The following is a 19,256-nucleotide window of genomic DNA, read 5'->3' on the forward strand; positions in this document are numbered from 1 at the left end:
TGCATGGGCCACAGCAAGTGAAAAACTTCATGTTCCCCAAAGACAACGAAAATAGAAGTTTTCATCCAACACATTACTGGCATGAAATCCCCAATAGTGACTAAGTGGAGAGGCCATGGCTTATGTACTCAAAACCCCAGAATGCTGCATACTGTTTTTGTTGCAAACTCTTCCAGTCTAATGTTCCAGCCACATTGGGTTCTACAGGAACAAAGGACTGGAAAAATCTGGCTAGAAATCTGGCATGCCATGAGAAGGCAGCAAATCACCAGAGAGCATTCTATAGGTGGAAAGAGCGTGAGATGAGACTAAGGTTAAAGGCCATCATAGATGATCAGCATCAAGAGACGATTGCATCAGAGTCTCTTTCCTGGCAAAATGTTCTGGAAAGGCTCATTGCCATTGTGAGAATGCTTGCTACCCAAAACCTAGCACTGCGTGGCATTTCAGATCAGCTGTATGTGCCAAACAATGGAAACTTCCTTAAAATTGAGGTGCTGATGGCTGAGTTTGATGCTGTACTACAGGAGCATCCAAGAAGAGTCACCACCCAAAAAATGTACACACACCACTACCTTGGAAAAACAATTCAAAATGAGATCATACAGTTACTGACAACAAAAGTCAAACAGAAAATTGTGGCAGATCTGAAGTCAGCAAGATATTATTCTGTTATTCTGGACTGCACACCTGACATCAGCCATATGGAACAAATTACTTTAATGGTGCGTTTTATAACAACAACAGAACCTAGTGAAAATGTCCCTGCAATGGTGACTGTCAGAGAGCATTTTCTAAAATGTATGGACATTGATGATACTACAGGAGCTGGTATGACAAATGTGCTTCTTAAAAAGCTGGAAGATACAGGAATTGCGATAGCTGACATGAGAGGTCAGGACTCTGATAATGGTGCCAACATGAGAGGAAAGAACAGAGGAGTGCAGACACGGATCCCGTGCAGTTCTCATTCATTGAACTTGGTGGTCAGTGATGCAGCATCAGCTTCTAGTGAGGCTGCTGAATTTTTAAATGTAATTCAAAGCATCTATGTATTTTTCTCTGAATCAACTCATCGATGGCAAATTTTGAAGCAACATCTGGGAACATCCGCTCTGACAGTGAAACCACTGAGTACCACATGATAGGAAAGTCGAGTGGAGGCGATAAAGCCTATCAAACACCAAACTGGGAAGACAGATGATGCCATAGTTGCCGTTAGGGAGAATAATGTATGACAGGAACTGTTCATGGGAGAACAGTGGCAGAGGGAAATGGAATCACCAGAAACATACATAACTTCAAATTTCTGTGTGGCTTAGTGTTGTGGCATGACATACTGTTTGAAATAAATGTTGTAAGCAAGAGACTCCAAGGTGTGGACCTTGATATATCTGGAACAATGGAACAACTGGACAAAGCAAAGTCATACCTACAGTCTTACTTGTCAGATGAGGGATTTCAAAACGTTCTGAAGAGTCCACAGAAGTTGGCAGAGGATCTTCACACTGAAGCTATTTTCCCACCCATTCAAAAATACAAGAGTCACCGAAGAAGAAGACATTTTGATTACGAGGCATGGGATAATCCCATCAGAGACCCCAAAGAACAATTCAAAGTTGAATTCTTTAACCAGGTGCTAGATTGTGCAATACAGTCAGCTGAAGAACATTTCATGCAGCGCAGGGAACACAGCAGTATATTTGGGATGTTGTATGATATTCCAAAACTCCTCACTATACCTGAAGAAGACCTACACCAGCAATGCAGGGCACTAGAGACAGCGTTGACATATGATGACATGCGCGATATTGATGCGAGTGATTTAGGTGATGAACTGAAAGCCCTTTCAAGATACATTTCAGCAGGATCAACTCCAAAGGCTGTTCTGGAATATTTGTGCACAAATAAGATGACCACCCTCTTTCCAAATGCTTTTGTTGCTCTGCGCATACTTCTAACACTTCCTGTAACAGTTGCCAGTGGAGAACGCAGCTTCTCCAAGCTGAAGTTAATAAAAACACATCTACCCTCCACAATGACGCAGGAGAGGCTGGTTGGCCTTGCAACCATCCCAACAGAGCACGAGCTGGCCCAGACTGTGGACCTTCAGCAGGAAGCAGTTCAAATCTTTGCAACCAAGGAGGCACAGAAAGCACCACTTTGATTATTCAAACAGATAAAAACACCAGTGTTTACTATGCAGACAAGAAAAGTTTCAACAATTTCCTTTTTTGGCCATGTGTGCTCTTTTTAAACCTAGTTTTCTCTTTTATTTAACTCTTTCTAAATGCTCTTTTCTTAACCTACCCTTATATTTAATACACCTTTTATATTTATTTCAAATTTTTCTATTCTTTAATAACATGCCAAACTAGGCCTTTAAAATCATCTCTCCTTACTCAACCTCACCAAAAATCTCTCTTTTTTTAATAACTTGCCTCTCTTCTTTCAAACTAACCCTTTAAAAACAAAAATCGAAATTTTTTAAAGTTCTATCTTTCTATTCTTTAATAACATACCATACTAGGCCTTTAAAATCATCTCTCCTTACTAAACCTCACCAAATAACCTTTCTTTCCCTTTTTTCCTCTAAACCTTACCCAAACTTTCTTTTTTATCTTTAAACTCTCTCACTCTGTTCTTTCAACCTTTTGCACTAAATGTATCAAAGCACAAGCACACAACACTCCCCCATTCAAACATAACATTTTTTCAAAATGGCTGATGGCGCCAAGCTTTGGTGCCAATGGAAATGGGGATGGAGGGCGGGACATAAGCCCTAAATGGGGTATGGAAACCTCTCAAAAATACGTGGTGATGAATACTATCAATGTATATAGTACTACCGTTATCGGTTCCTTCATTAGCTGAAGTGTCAGAGAACTGCAAGATGGAAGCTGGAAAGTGTGTAGTGAATAAGGCCGAGTATTGCAGGAAGAGAAAGAAGCAGGTCATGGTTAAGGTAATTAAATGCTGCCCTGAGGAACAGGATTCTATGCCTCCTCAGCCACAGAGCTCCTGAGTGATTCTAGGAAAGTCATTTAAACCAAACTTTTCACGGTGGTCCCCAATTGTGTGTTCCTCATTTTCTGAGTGCCTAACTCGGTAACCCAAGGTCCCATTTGCAGAAGTGCTGAGCACTCACCGCTGTAACTGAAGTCAATGGCAGCTGTGCTTTGAACATAGAACATACTATGTAATGCTAAGGACTTTGAAAAATCAAGTCCTAGGTGTCTCAAATTGGGCACCCAAAATTAGTGGATTCTTTTGACCTTAATCTCTCTGTTCCTCAGTTCCTCATCACAGGGGTATTAGTTAAGCACTCCAAAACGATTGTGATAAGTGCCATAGAAAAGCCCAGGAGATAATTAATAATTCTGCCTTCAAAGCAGGGTTTGAAAGTGTGCAGTAAATAAGGCATGGGGCCCACACATTGAACAGTAAGGATAAAATAAAGTTTTCAGTGAGCACTATCCATCCTGTGCACTGAATAAGGCAGGGGCTCTGACAGAAAAATAGTATGTACTCAGGTAGTTAAAGACTGTATCATAATAAATATGGTCAAGCAGGCCAAATTCAGGTGCACAATCTTAATTCAGGCAGTTCCTAACTTCGGAGTGTTTGACTTTTCAACCTCAAAAATGTTCTTTTGTTTGTGTGTGTGTGGTTTTTATATATATATAAAGATGGCCATTGAGAAAAGAATGGAAAACATGAAAGAGAAGAAGGCAGAAAAAAATAGCAAGTTATAAAGAGACGCAAAGGAAGCAATCACTTAAAAAAAAATCAAGTGAACGGTAAGCAAAGTAGATAGACTCAAGGTAAATATGAAATGGAAAAGAAAAGAATATTAGAATCTTCTTATTAACTCCATCCTTTGTTAGGATCTCTCCTATCTGTAGAATAGTCACACAACACCTTCGGCCACCAGTAAAATGTAACTTGTATTTTTTGTGAAAGAAGGAAGGAAAAGAGAGGAGCCAGCAACAGCCACTCTAGATCCCAGATGATATAATAAGTGAAGAAAAGGAAGTGTTGCTGACTTGGCTTCTGATCCTGGCAGAGCGGGTCTGTCTCACTGAGTTCAGCATAAGAGAGAAATAGCTGCAGTCCTGTGAAGAATGGAAAAGTTAATGTGGCTAGTGGCACTTGTGAATTCCTTCATCTTTTGCAATGGTGAGTAAATGCAAATATTTTCATATTCAGAGAAAGTTACTCTAGAGGTGCAGAATATGCCTGTGTGTGTTAGTTGATCGTTTGTATAGGTATGTTGATGGAAGAATAAATATTAAAAATGCTGTGAAAACCAGAACCTTGATTCTGCAGCTAATATACATTTATAGTCATTTTGCATCACATACAACTGGGAGATGTTTTTGAGAATGTAACAAACAGCCCAGTATTAAACAATTTGTCAGATGTAATGTGCCCAGAGTTAGAACAAAATAAGATTGTTCAGGATACTGGGAGGGTTTTTTCTCTGGCATTTTAGTTTCTGAAAAATTCATTGTATGGTTGGAATATGTTCATTCTTTTGGAACGTAACAACTTTTCAGAATTCTACTGGTGGGTATCGTAATTACAGTGCTGGCTATAGCTGTACCCATGGCTCACCTCCAGACAGACTCTGATCTCCATAACTCTGTTATTCTAGGCTACACTCATGTAACTGAGATCAGAATCTGAGCTGTCATTTTATATAGTGCTGCAGTTTCAAATGAAATGTGCTCACATTTTACTAGTAAATCTGCACTGCATAAGGAAGAACTTGGAAAACAGGATAAGGGGAAAATGTTGATACTGATTTGAAAGGTGTGCGTGGAAGCCCAGAATTACTTCCATGTTTTAGAAAAGAAGGTGGGTTTGTTATACAAAAGTAGAAGAAGTTTAGATGTATGTGAACTCCTATTTCAGTTGCTTACTTGGAGTTCTGTTTTAAACTGAGTTAAAAGTAACAGGAAGCTTTCAGAAAAGGAGACCTTTTCGAAAACTAAAAGCTGGACTTTGAGGAAAATTCTGAAGCCATTTGCTAATGAGATGCTGCAGTTCTCAGACTATTTATGAAATTTGGACGGCTATCTGATAAACTGGAAGAGTGAGCCTAGACTCACAGAACTTGGAGATGAGATAAGGATTGTGGCTCCAAATGCAAACCTGCCCATAGTTCTGATCCAGTGCTCTGGTTGGATTTCATCTTATAAAGATGGCCATGAACCAAGAAGACCAGACGCAGATCTGGACCTCCCCAAAGAATTCTTGTCCCAGTTCACAGATTTACTGTATGAGACCAGAGATTCAGGGAACAATTTTATGCCACTAGGAATATGGGGGATTGGGAGAGGAGGAGGGGAGAGGGTCTAAAAGAGATTGTCCCACTCTTATGGAATGGTCCAGAAAATGAAAAGGTTTGAAAATTTGTACTATTCTAGAAGGTTAGCTAACCATTCCTCTGACCAATGGAGGAATGTTCTCTAAAATACATCCTCCATGGTTTTGGCCAGTTTACTTTTAAATCCCCCTAGTGATGGGAACCCCATAATTTCCCTTGGGAAGCTACAACCCAGTTAAACAGCTCTCACTGGTAGGAAATATTTCCTATTCAGAAATGTTTCAGCATCAGTTTTCTTTTGCTCTGTTTATCCCATTACAGCTAGTTGTCTCTCCTTTGGGATATAATAATTGTATCACTCTGCAAAATGCAGCAAGCTCTGGGCTGAAACACAGCAGCTGTTTAACACCACGAAGCAACAATGCACACTCCGGGAAATATGGAGTAAAGGTTGATAAGTTTCCAGTTAACTTTACCAGAAAGGGGGTAGGGGTGGGGCAAAGCATATAGGTTCCTTAAAATACAGCTAGGTAGGTAGGACAATGCAAGTTTTTTCATAAAAACATGTCCCTCTTTACCAAGAGCAAAAGACCAGGTTATGTTCTGTAAATCCCCAATATAGACTCTACATTTCTTGGAGCTCTCCCAAATCTGACCCTGTTCAACTCATACAAGCTGAGAAGATTACACAACCAGCTACTACTGAGCATACTGCAGGGCTTTTCCATTCAGCATATACGTTAGACTTCAGCTCTTCCGTTCCAACATGGTTATTTTCATTCTGTCTTCCTTAAATCATATTTGTTTTTTCCTAGCCTACTCCCCTAAAAGGCCCAGCCCCCTTTGAGCCCAGCTGTGTCATTCTTCCTTTCTAAGATAACTTGGACTTTCAAAACATTTGGAATATATTATATATATTTCACTCCGCTCCAGTTCACAGTATAAATAAAAGAACGACCCCCAAAGCTGACTCTGAAGCTAAGTTCTTCCCAGCTGGAAAAGGTTCCATTTAGAGCTACCATGCTCACCACTTCCTGTTTTCAAGTTTTCTATTTGTATCCAGCTAGCTCCTGTGGTTCGTTTGCTTCTTGTCATTTTTTTGGACAAAGTTTAGAGTATTTTCTTGTTTGTTGTTGCAGCGTGTTCTGTTTAGGAGACTTTTTATAAAATTTCTGAAAATCAGTGTCAGTGATCTGGCCTTTGTATGACCAGATTTGTATTCCTTCTCCTCCCTCCCCCCATCCCCATTCCAGGTCTCATTATTGCAATATTCAAAGTGAATCTTTTCTGAATCTGACACCAGGGCTTTCATTATGATTGAAGTAGACATAGTTCCCAAAGAATGCATCCCAGTCTTTGCATCTGCCCAGGCATGTTATCTCAAATAATGTCGGCATGTCTGAGGTTTGTTATAAGTAGTAGAGGACCCATGTCCTGCAGCCCAAACTCCATGAACACTCCTCGTCATGTCGGTTGGTCTGGAACATCTGTGACTTGTAGGATGAGAGGGGAATCTGTGGGTGTTCAACCTTAGCTTCTCTGGGGAGACTTCCAGCAAGCAGGCAAGAAGTACTAATTGGCATGGCAATGCTGGGGATGTGGTCACCTATGATAAGAAGTTGGCAGAGAGGCAGAGACCCACCACCAACTTTCACATAATGCAGGCCAAAGAACTGTTTAGTACCAAGAGCTTGATAATGACTCTTAGTGACATTGCCCTGGTCTAGATGATAACCAAGACTCTCCCTTTTAATCTTGCTTCTGCTCATTGTTCTAGTTTTCCCAATAATTCTCCATAACTGATTCCTAGACATGGGTATTCACAGTCCTCTGCTGCATGTAATGTGTAGATGCCAGATCCTCAGCTGGTATAAGTCTGTGTAGCTCCATTGATCTCAGTAGAGTCATTTGTCTCAATAAGGCTACACAGATTTATACCAGCTGAGGATCTAGTGCATTGTATTTATTTGGTATTTTGTTTGCACAACACAGATAGCTTCTATGCCTTTAATGCCTTAGACACTGGACATTAGGATTTTAAAAGGCCAACGCTGAGAGAATACAAAATACATTCATAGCTGTTAATAAGAATTTCACAATATTCAAGGAAAACTATTGCAAGACTCTGGACAATATTTGAGAAACAAATGGAAATGCTCCAATGGAAACTTTAAGAGCTGGGAAACTTTCCATCTCTGTTTTCAAAGTTCAAGATTGAATATTGAGACAAAAGGGCAGGTTCTCATCTCAGGTATACTGGTGTAAATGCAGAGTAAACCTACTACAGTCTGGATTTCCTTGGTGTAACTAAATGCAGAATTTGGCACTAAATACATTAAAGGCATTAGAACAGTGGGAATGACTTTTTGTTCCTCCTTCCTCCCAAATATGATAGACAGGTGTGTGTGAAGGGATGGGAGGAGCAGTGGCTAGTCATGTTGTGAAAGGAATTTGCATGGTAGAGTATTGGGGCACCGTGTCCAACCTAGGATGACCAGATAGCAAGTGTGAAAAATTGGAACGGGGGTGGTGGGTAATAGGTGTCTATATAAGAAAAAGCCCCAAATATCAGGACTGTCCCTACAAAATCGGGACATCTGGTCACCCTAGTCCAAGCAGAACACTAAGGAACTCCTTGGAGCTGAAAGATCCAAAACAACCAGTTGTACTTAGAGGTAATATGAATATGTAACCATAGTCCTAGGAAAAGGAGGTAATGGTGCTCCTTTCTGTGGACCTGTGGTCAGCACAGCTGGGATGTTACATTCAGATCTACTACATCTCAGCAGAAAGGTACTGAAAATGGGAGTGAGTTCAGAGAAGAGCAACAAAAATAACCAGGGAGCTGGGAGAAGCTGCAGTCAGAGGTCTGACTGACCGTCCTGGATTCAGATGGTAATAAAAAACAGCACATATAAGATGGTTGTCGGGAGTGACTGTCTGTGTCTGTGGCTTGGTGAACTCAGCCTGGTGGTGCATCCAGCATGGTTTGGTGTTACTGATATTCTTTCCTCTTTTATTTCCATCCCTCCTTTCCTGCTTTCTGCAGCCATGCTGGAACTGACTGGCCCCCACGACATTGAAGGGACATGGAAGAGTTCCATCACCTTGCAATGTGTCTATGTGCCTTCCCAGGACTTTGTGCAGCAAACAGTCATTTGGACCCTGGACCGAGATCAAAGCCCTGCCACCGTCTTTCGAAGGGATAGCTCTGGTGATCACATTATGTTGTCACGGTACAGAGGTAGGCTCAGCATCCCAAAATACAGGCCAGGGGATGTCTCTCTTGAAATTGAGAAGCTTGAAATACCAGACAGTGGACACTACACTTGCAAAGTCACCTGGAGAGCCCAGAACAACAGCCTGCTAACAAGGGAGAGAACCACTACAGTTAAGGTTGTTAAAGGTAAATCCAGTAATAAACCCTTGCACCTATGTAGCATTTGTCAGTCATAAAGCACTTGACTGAGCTGGCTACATATCTTTTGGGGATGGGGTTATGCAGATGGACTTCCATGCCACACTGACTTCCCACATCCAGAGAGTTGGGGCCAGCATTTCCCATGGATTCTGGAGCTACATGCCTCTTCCTCACTGCACTGGCAGCTAGGGATCCTGGCAGCTCTGGTCAGCACTGCTGACCAGGCCATTGACTGTTCGGTTGGCGGTACCGCGGAGCGGGGCTGGCAGGCTCCCTGCTAGCCTCTGCACCGCCTGGTTCCCAGGAAGCAGCCAGCATGTCCCCGCTCTGGCTTCTATGTGTAGGGGCAGCCAGGGAACCACAGCTAATGGGAGCTGTGGGGGTGGCACCTGCGGACAGGGCAGTGCGCAGAGCTGCCTGCCTGTGCCTCCATGTAGGAGCTGAAGGGGGGACATGCCACTGCTTCCGGGAGCTGCTTGAGGTAAGCACCGCCCAGAGCCTGCACCCCTGACCCTCTCCCCAGCCCCAGCCCTGATCCCCTCTCCCACCCTCCAAACCCCTCAATCCCAGCCTAGAGCACCCTCCTGCACCCCAAACCCCTCATCCCCAGCCCCACCCCAAAGACCACACCCCCAGTTGGAGTCCTCACCTCCCCACCTCACCCCAACCCCCTGCCCCAACCCTGATCCCCCTCCTGCCCGCTGAACCCCTCAGTTCCAGCCCAGAGCACCCTCCTGCACCCCAAACCCTCATCCCCTGCCCCAGCCCAGAGCCCCCTCCCGCACTCCAAACCCCCCCGCCCGGAGCCCCCTCCTGCACCCCACATCAGAGCCTGCACCCGCAGCCGGAGCCCACCCCCCTGGACCCCAACCCCCTGCCCCAGCCTAGAGCTCCCTCCCACGCCCTGAACCCCTCATTTCTGGCCACACCCCAGAACCTGCACCCCCAGCCCAGAGCCCTTACCTTCTCCCACACCTCAACCCCCTGCCTCAGCCAGGAGCCCCTTCCCATACTCCGAACCCCTTGGCTCCAACCCCCCCCCCAGCCCGGAGCCCCCTCCTGCACCCCCAAATCCCTCATCCCTGGCCCCACACTGGAGCCAGCAACCCCAGCTGGAGCCCTCACCCCCTCCTGCACCCCAGCCCTCTGAGGCAGCCCTGTGAAAATGAGCGAGTGAGTGAGAGTAGGGAGAGCGAGCAACAGAGTGAGCGGGGGCGGGACCTCAGAGAAGGGGCGGGGCATGGGCAGGGCCTCAGAGGTGGGGCAGGGGCTGGGCAAGGGTGTTTTGTTTTGTGCGAGAAGAAAGTTGGCAACCCTAACTAGCACTAGCCCACCCTAATGAGGGGGAAACAAGCCAGAGGATGGAATTCATGCCTGTGATGGGGCAGACCCCAGCTATACTCTCTCCCCACTCCAGATCATCCCCAGCAACAGCATCCCCAGGAAAACTCTAATTGGCGTAGCTATTCAGTACTATGGAACACTAAGGTGTTAGTAGCCTGCCAGGTGTACTGCGGCGCCAGGGCAAGCCCTGAAGGCACTTCAGCAGCTAGGCCTTTTAGGCACTTGCCCTGGTGGGTACACTGGCAACTGCTCAGACACATGGTTAAAGTGAAAGGGTATTTGATTAGGGCTCGCAAGAAAGGGAAAGTTTGAAAATACTCTAGATACCAAGGCTTAAACAGTTCTAACTCAAAGTGAGGCAATAGCTGTTCTTGTGGTTGTAGGAGGTTGGGGAGGGGAATCACATCAAGGGTTAGGATTCTTCAGGTTGACTGCCTGAGTTGTTCTCTCCAGTCCAGCCTTCTGTTCAAACCAAATAGAAGTTTGCAGGTTTCCAGGCCATGATCAGTCAGTGGTGTGTGTCTCATTGAGGCCCCTCTGCACTGGCTTTCTGCCCAGACTTTGTTGCTGTCCCACAAGTCCTGTCCTACACAGACCTGCTCCAGGTGCAATGTCCAGTAGTTACACCCTGTTCCACATGTGGTCTCCCAGTTTCTGTGCAGCCTGCTCTGTACATAATTCCTGGGCATTTCCCTGGGCCTCAGGCTTCCCTGCTGCTACTGGCCATGCCGCCACCCCTTCTGCAGAAGGGCCAGAGAACTTCCTTGGTCCGTTCTTTCAATAGAATTCCTGCTCCTTCCTCCTTCCTGGCCTGTGGAAAATCAAGTGTGGTGGGGAGGTTGTTGATGGGAATGGGTAGTTCCCTGCTTAGCAGATTCATCACAACTCCTTCCATGGGTGGTGAGCAAATATGACAGGGCAGAGAGATAGCTCAGCATCTGCCAAAGAAAGCCGTCTGTGCTGGGGGTATTCCGGGCAGCCATATTGCATAAGCAGAAAGTGAGCAGGCAATGAACTACGTCACTCTGGAGAAAGTCCTGAACCCTGCATCTGAACAGACATGAAATCCAGATCTGGCCCATATTGTCCCCTAATTATATAATAAACTCCCAGATCAAATACTGCCCCAGTGTTGGGATAATTCAGACCTACATACTTAAGAACTCTATAGCAATTGTCACCATATAATTGTGACAGGTTTCCATGCCCCTCTTTTGGTTTACGTTCTGCCCCCGTCTCCTATTCGTACACGTTCACTTTTGGCAGAGTTGGCAATTTTGAAAAAAAAAAACTTTCCTGGGGAACCTTAGGGTTGTTTGTGTGTGTGTTTTTACATGTTAAGGTTAGAAGAAAATAAGTATTTTAGACACTTTTAAAGAAACATAATTTTATAAACATTTTTAGATAATTTACAAAATAACAAGGATTATTGCAAAGTGATAAAGAAAGGAAAAATGTCCAAAAAGAGAGAGTTTTAAAATTCCAAAAAAGAGAAAAGTCCCTTAAATATGCTGAAATCTTTTAAGAGAAAAAATATTTTTATGCATTTTTAGAAATAAAGGTATTAAATATTAGTTTTTAGGAAAACTATTTTTTATGCATTTAGGTTACTTTGTAAAAAAAGTGTGATAAATAATTGTATGTCTTTTGAAATAAAGAATAGATCATGTATATTAGAGAAGATAAACAAGACACAAAGTGAGAGAGAACAGCCAAAAAAAGCAAAAGCCTCTTAGCCTGTAAACATCTTCAGATCTGTGAAATTAACTCAGAATGTCACAGCTAAACACAAGGAGGAACAGATTGTGTAGCATGAATAGTTAACACATATTTCAAGGGACCAGATCTGTGTAGCTCAAAAGCTTGTCTCTCTCAGTAACAGAAGTCGATCCATTAAAAGATATTACCTCACCAGCTTGTCCCCCAGAATTGTTGGCATTTGTCTAGAGGTAGCTGCAGGGGTTAGGTGGTTTTCTCTTCTCTTTGCCATGTGCTCAGTGACAGAGGCCTTCTTGATGCTTTACATCTTTCTCTCTCCCTTTATTTTTCCTTTTTCTGTAACAGGCTAAGATGCTTGAGCTTTTCTCAGCTGTTCTCTCTCACTTTGTGTCTTGTTTATTTTCTCTTAAAATGCATGCTCTATTCTTTATTTCAAAAGGCACACAATTCTTTTTCAGACTTTATGGCAAAATAATGTAAGTGCATAAAGAAAATTTTCTTCTAAAATTGATATATTTAATACCTTTCATTCAAAAACTTCATAATTGTTTTCTCTAAAAAGACCTGTTAACATATTTCTTTTTTGCAGTTTTAAAATTCTCGCTTTTCTAACATTTTTCCTTTCTTTATTACTTGGTGATAATCCGCTTAAAAATGCCTATAAAATTACTTTTCTCTAAGAATGTGTAAATAAACTCTATTCTCTTGTAACCTTCACATGTTAAAACACATACACACACACACAGCCCTAATGTTCCCCATACATATATATATATATATATTCAAAATGGCTGACTGCTCCAAAAACATACTGCGGTCCAAATGTGAGACTGGAGGTAGGACATAAACCAAAAAAGGGGGCATGGAACCCTGTTAAAAATTGTGTGGTGATGAATGCTATGGAGTTCTTAACTACTGACCCAAATCCCTTTCCCTCTCGCTTTCAGTTTCAGTGACTAAACCTGTCATCAGACCAGGCAATCTGGGATTCACTGTACCAAAAGGGGCTAGGACAAGCCTGACCTGCTCTGCCAATGGGTCCCCACCCATCATCTACAGATGGTTCAAGGGAGAGCCAGGAGGAAATGCAGTGCCTGTGAGCAATCACGCTGTACTCATGTTTGAGTCTCTGCAAACGTCTGACACGGGGAAATATTACTGTGAAGCAGAAAACAGAGCAAGCTCACAAGTCATAAAGCAGAGTGATGCAGTGCAGCTGACTGTGAGGGGTAAGTGCCCCAAACTAGTGCTTGGTGGTCTCTGAGACACTCCCAGCTGCAGGATGATAATGAGGCAAATGGCTTCGAGGGTTTTTAAAAGGATTAGACCTTTATAGTGACATTCACTAGGTTAAAACAACAATGGCTGTCAATCCACATGCTTTAGGATCACTCAGCTCACTGGCTGGGGTCATAGAAATGTCATGTACCCTCCAGTGGGATAGCATTGTACAGTAAAGTACATTATGGGAGGCTTCCAACTTCCCCCTAAAGATTTTGTATTTATCCAATTTGTAAATTGAAGTAGTAGCAGAATCTGATGTGTGGTCATTTCTCTCTCAGACCGCACAAAACCATCAACCACAGTACTCAGCTCTGAGACCAAGGCGAACACCACGGCCATGCCCATCCCAGGGAGAGGTAAGGCCTGCTCTACACTGAATCGGAAGCAGCTTGGAGACTGGACGTGAAGTGATATTTTCATTGTGGTTGTATGTGAATGGTACAGAAGATGAGCTGATGATGTGACATGTCCCCTCATTTGCAGCCAGTTTTTAGCAGATGGTCTGTAGGCTGCTGAGGCACATGGCTTCCTGGAAATGACCTCTGCTGCCTTAGGTGACTTCCAGACTCCTCTCTCCCTTACTCCTTGGGAAACATATTCTCATGCTGCTGGACTACTTGGTTACAGCCTCCATGGGATGGCAGTTATTCTCACACTTGGGAGGACATGCCTAGGGGAGTTATGGATTTCCTTAGCTCCATTTGGTTACGCATAAGTTAATCAGAGGCATTAATCCTGCCCCTATCACCCCAGTGGTTTTGGGGGGCTCAGTATGTTGCAGAAACATGCCAAACAACCACTCTGCAGAAGTTCAAAGGTATCACAGCAGGGCCTTTCATTTTCAATCCAGAAGGGACCATCACCCTGACAGGTAAATCAGCACTGGCTCTAAAGGGTTTGTTTCACTGGCTTATTAGGCTAAACAGGGAAATGCCCTCCAGTCCTGCAGCTGCTTCATAGACCAGAATCAGATTTCGTTCTAATGCTGAATGACTCGTACACCATTATGATCACCTGAACCTTGCTTGATTTGCAGATCTGATCACAACAGCACTGGCAACTGGGAGTGACGTGCGAGTTCTAGTAAGGCAAGAAGTGACAATAGGTAAGGGGAGACCTTCCGAGCAGCTGGCAGGGAGGGAAAGGAGTCAAGCTGGAGGTTCTACGCTGACACCTGCCAATAGATTTTATTGCAGGGAAAAGAACTGTTGGCATAAAAAAATCCAGAGTCTCACACTTTGCTTCTCTGTGTGTATAGATGGTCCATTCAATAGCACCTCATTCCCAGCTTCCAGCCCATGTGGGTTTGTCCAAATCCTGATGTTTCCTTTGAGTTTCAGGATTCAAATGTACTGAAAATCTCAAAGTTAAAGTCAGCTGGAACTGTCATGATTTACTTAGTTTTTTCAGTGAAACAGTAGATATCTTGTGATTTTCTGAGAAAAAACCCAGCGTGTCTCAAAATGTCTGTGAACCTTGGTGACTCTCTGGATGAGTTGGGCTGAAACTAGAGTTTTAATGAGGCCCCAAACTAGATGAGTTTCATATGGTTTGATGTTTGGATGTGAACGTTTTGCACAGCTCTGCTCTGCACAGCTCCTACTTTCTCAGTCAGCAGGGGCTTCCCTTCATCTCTGAGTGGAGATGCTGACCTTGAACTACAATAAGCCCCAATGTCACAGCAAGAGGCAAGTGCAGGAACTCCAGCTGTGAGAGAGCAGATCGGACTGAACCGCTACCTCTGCTGTGAGCCCCTTCGGCCCAGCTGGCTGACTCAGTAAAGGGACACAACCATAAACCACATAATAACCCAGGCCAGTACATTCAGCTCCCAAGGGAAAGGTCCATCATCATGGTTGTGGCTGTTGTTGTTAATTAAAAAGCAGAACTGCTTCCTTGCTTGAAACCTCAGCTTCTGCTGTTTTGATCTAGGCCCCCAGAGGACCCGCCTGCCCCTCTATCTCATCATCCTGATCGTTGTGCTCAGTGTGGCTGTGGTTATTGTTGTCGTCGCTGTCGTCTTGTGCAGGAGAAAGACCAAGGAGGGTGAGTGGGGTGTGCTGGGGAAGCTCAGGGCTGCTCTGGGTGATCAGGCTGACTCTACTGCTGAGGATTTCTGGGGGAGGGGGCCAATATTCTGCCAACGGTAGCAGAAGCAGTTTTGAGATCTGCTTTAAAAACCTTAAGATGTTTGCTCAAGGCGTTTGAGAGAAATGTGGTCTGATATCATGGGAATGATGTGTGTGTGCAAGTGGAGGATAGGATGGGGAGTGTTCTCTTGGATGTGTGTGATTTTTCTCCTGAGGATTTAGGTGTAACTCACTCCAGACAGATAGGGTCTTCCCAGAAGGCCAGTAGTCACATTGCACTCCCACAGGCTACTCACTGGCCTAGCTTACATACATGGAAATTCAGTAAGAAGAAATAATATTCTAAGCAGCTTTCCTCCATCCAGCATATAGACTGGAAGGAATGAGCTGGACCCAAATTAGAATACTGATGCAATACAAAGAAAGGAAAATGAGTCACTTCTCATATTTGAACACATGGGGGCAGGCATGTTCTATCAAGGAAGGGAATGGACAAGGTAATCATAATCACAGTGCCTGCCTTCCTAGATTTCCTATGAGCACTGAACTGAGTGTACTCTGCCTATCCATTGCAAGACTGTGAATGCACATCTTGCAAGTGTGTGCTCCAGAGATGGTTGCTAGGAAATCAGAATGGTTCCATTCTCTAAAAGCAGCTTCCAATTGACACCAATCCTCAGCCCATATCCTACTGACTGTAGAACTTGAATAGGTGACTCCTAGCTGAGACTAGCTCAGCATGGGTCCTACTGGTGAATCAGGGGGTAACCGTTTCCTCTCGCCTCACTTGGTGGAGCCATTGCCTGCATACAAGAGACCAAGAGAGTCATGAGCAGGACACAGAGAATCTGGGCCCCAGATAACCAGTCACCAGAGGCAAAATCCACTTTAGTGTCTGCTCCTTAGCTGGGCAGGCACAATACATCCAGTCCCAATAGTAAGAGCTTTCTAGTGTTCATTTCAGAAATGGGAATTTCAAAGCCAGATAGTTATGAATATATAATTGTTGTATAGAAATATCAGCTGGGGAGAGGCAGTGAGATGTAATGGGCTGAACACAAGGCTGGGAGGTGAGAACTGCTGGTTTCTAATCCCAGGTCAGCTGTGACTTTCAACTGTTCATTTAACCACTCTGTGCCTCCATTTTCCCATCTGTAAAATGGGAACAAAAAAATGTACTTAGCAGGGTGCTTGAGTGGATTTATTAATGTCTGTATAGTACTATGAAAACTTTATACAGTGCTATGTAAGTTCCATTTATCATTATTAAATCTTTTTGCAAAGATCACCTTTTTTAAATAAAACTGATTTTCTCTGTGGGGTAATAAAAATGCAAAATTTTCACATTTGTGTTTTATTCTTTTTTTCAGATAATCCGTACGAAGTAACATAGTGAGTAAGATTCATCACCTGTCATGCTGAGAGAACTTCTGGGGTTGTACTATTGACTTTTGTGGCAGGAAAACTATTTGCCAAATGAAGAATGAATGTCCTCTTTGGTTCTACAAGAGGAGAGGTTTGAATATCTTAATGGTGTATGTGATTGACAGCATGAAGGTTTAGTTATTCACATAGGGAACAGCGACAGAAATGTTCTTGAATGATATCTTAGAATCACACCAAAATTAGAGTTGGAAAAGAACTATTGGCTCCTCTGTTCCTTCACCAAAGAGACCAGTGCATGATTGTCCTCTGTAGTGAATTCCCAGAGTTTTGTCCAGAATCTAAAGAACAGGAATTTCTGGTTCTTCCCTTGGGATAGTATCCCAGGTGAATGGGTGTCCCAGTCGAGAACCATTTCATGATGTTCATCCAAAACTGTCCTTTGCTGAATCTCTTTCCATTACTCCCTGGTATTTCTTCCTGGACCATCCTAATCCTAAATTTGAATCCCTGTGTCCTACTCTTCCATTCACTAACAAACATACACAAGACAAGCTGCCAATTTAAAGGCCCCGACAATAAAAACAACGCGTAATGTGGGAGCTGCTTATCCAGATGCCAATGAAAGCGATCATAAGAGTGTATGTTGCAGTGTGGTATTCTGCCAGTGAAATTTGCCCAGGTGCTATTCTGTCAGTGAAGTTTGTACAGCAGTATGTTAAAATAAGGTCTAACTTTGACCAATATTGTGCACTGCATGCTGGGACTTCTCTTTGTTGGTTGCACCTTCACTGTAAAGATGTGACCAGTCATAGGCCACCTTGGGGAACTTTATCAGATGCATTTGGTCCATGGGCTGCAATTTGTCCACTATTTGTTCTATTGTTTATTCTCCAACAGCCAAATTCCCCCATGGGTGTAGCCCCATTGAGGTCAGTGTGGTAATGTCAGCTTTAGAGCCAAATGCTTTGCTGATTGTTCTTGGTTGCCTCTTTTTTTGTATGTGACTCTCTCATCATTGTTGCGTGTCTCTTTAAGACAACTTGCACAGCCTCCCATAATGTCCCTGGATTAGTATCAGGAGTCTTGTTATTCCACAGCTAATATTCCTCTGTCATTTAAAAGTAGAAGACCAGAACCTGATCTCAAATACCCCACTGCAAATCCAGAGTCACTCCACTGAAGTTAGTGGAATGACTCTGGATTTACCCTGTTCTGGTGTAAGTGAGATCAGAATCTGAAGATGCTGAGTCTCCCTGGCTCCTTCCTCTAGTTGGCAGCCAGTATCAAGCGGAGTGCCCCACGGGTCAGTCCTGGGGCCGGTTTTGTTCAATATCTTCATTAATGGTCTGGAGGATGGTGTGGATTGCACCCTCAGCAAGTTTGCAGACGACACTAAACTGGGAGGAGTGGTAGATACGCTGGAAGGTAGAGATAGGATACAGAGGGACCTAGACAAATTGGAGGATTGGGCCAAAAGAAATCTGATGAGATTCAACAAGGACAAGTGCAGAGTTTTGCACTTAGGATGGAAGAATCCAATGCACTGCTACAGACTAGGGACCGAATGGCTAGGCAGCAGTTCTGCAGAAAAGGACCTAGGGGTTACAGTGGACAAGAAGCTGGATATGAGTCAACAGTGTGCCCTTGTTGCCAAGAAGGCCAATGGCATTTTGAGATGTATAAGTAGGGGCATTGCCAGCAGATCGAGGGACGTGATCGTTCCCTTCTATTCGACATTGGTGAGGCCTCATCTGAAGTACTGTGTCCAGTTTTGGGCCCCACACTACAAGAAGGATGTGGAAAAATTGGAGAGAGTCCAGCGGAGGGCAACAAAAATGATTAGGGAACTGGAACACATGACTTACGAGGAGAGGCTGAGGGAACTGGGATTGTTTAGTCTGCGGAAGAGAAGAATGAGGGGGGATTTGATAGCTGCTTTCAACTACCTGAAAGGGGGTTCCAAAGACGATGGATCTAGACTATTCTCAGTGGTAGCGGATGACAGGACAAGGAGTAATGGTCTCAAGTTGCAATGGGGGAGATTTAGGTTGGATATTAGGAAAAACTTTTTCACTAAGAGGGTGGTGAAACACTGGAATGCGTTACCTAGGGAGGTGGTGGAATCTCCTTCCTTAGAAGTTTTTAAGGTCAGGCTTGACAAAGCCCTGGCTGGGATGATTTAATTGGGGATTGGTCCTGCTTTGAGCAGGGGGTTGGACTAGATGACCTCCTGAGGTCCCTTCCAACCCTGATATTCTATGATTCTATGTTGGACTTTTGTTTCAGTCAAAACACGAAGAATGATGCGAGAAGACAGATTTGTTCAGGAGTCAATGGCAAGTGCACGTATGAGGAGGAAAAACCCAAGGTCAAAAACTACTACACGCCAGAGCCTATGAAAGAGAATGACTATGAGACAATAAGCATAAAGGAAAACATTGAATACAAGATCCTTGTGAACGCAATGGAATCTGAATATGAAGTGGGGGATGTTCAGTAGGGAACCAGCATTTTCATGCAAGCAGGAGTCAGAAGATAGAGCTGGAGAGCTTGAACGGTGACCCTTCGCCAAGGGACACCCTCTTTCCCATCTGTCTTCTCCTCTGATAAATATTCTAAACTCATTCCTTTATTTGTTCAAGGGGAACAATTTGCTTCTTCAGCAAATTGAGCTCTGGCC

At 43.9% G+C, this 19,256-nt stretch overlaps 1 protein-coding gene across 1 annotated transcript in view; it reads left to right on the top strand.

Moving 5' to 3' along the window:
* The window catches only part of VSIG4 (V-set and immunoglobulin domain containing 4), a 48,393-nt gene extending 29,137 nt beyond the window's left edge, over positions 1 to 19,256 (top strand). Inside the window, exons 2-9 of the mRNA XM_077826102.1 lie at positions 3,964 to 4,179; positions 8,382 to 8,738; positions 12,764 to 13,045; positions 13,379 to 13,456; positions 14,137 to 14,205; positions 15,033 to 15,146; positions 16,561 to 16,582; positions 18,863 to 19,256. Of these exons, the coding sequence (XP_077682228.1) occupies positions 4,125 to 4,179; positions 8,382 to 8,738; positions 12,764 to 13,045; positions 13,379 to 13,456; positions 14,137 to 14,205; positions 15,033 to 15,146; positions 16,561 to 16,582; positions 18,863 to 19,076 (1,191 nt within the window). The 5' untranslated portion in view covers positions 3,964 to 4,124 and the 3' untranslated portion in view covers positions 19,077 to 19,256. The remainder of the gene's footprint in view (positions 1 to 3,963; positions 4,180 to 8,381; positions 8,739 to 12,763; positions 13,046 to 13,378; positions 13,457 to 14,136; positions 14,206 to 15,032; positions 15,147 to 16,560; positions 16,583 to 18,862) is intronic.

This window comes from Eretmochelys imbricata, chromosome 9 (assembly GCF_965152235.1).
Source record: "Eretmochelys imbricata isolate rEreImb1 chromosome 9, rEreImb1.hap1, whole genome shotgun sequence".
Lineage (NCBI taxonomy): Eukaryota > Metazoa > Chordata > Testudines > Cheloniidae > Eretmochelys > Eretmochelys imbricata.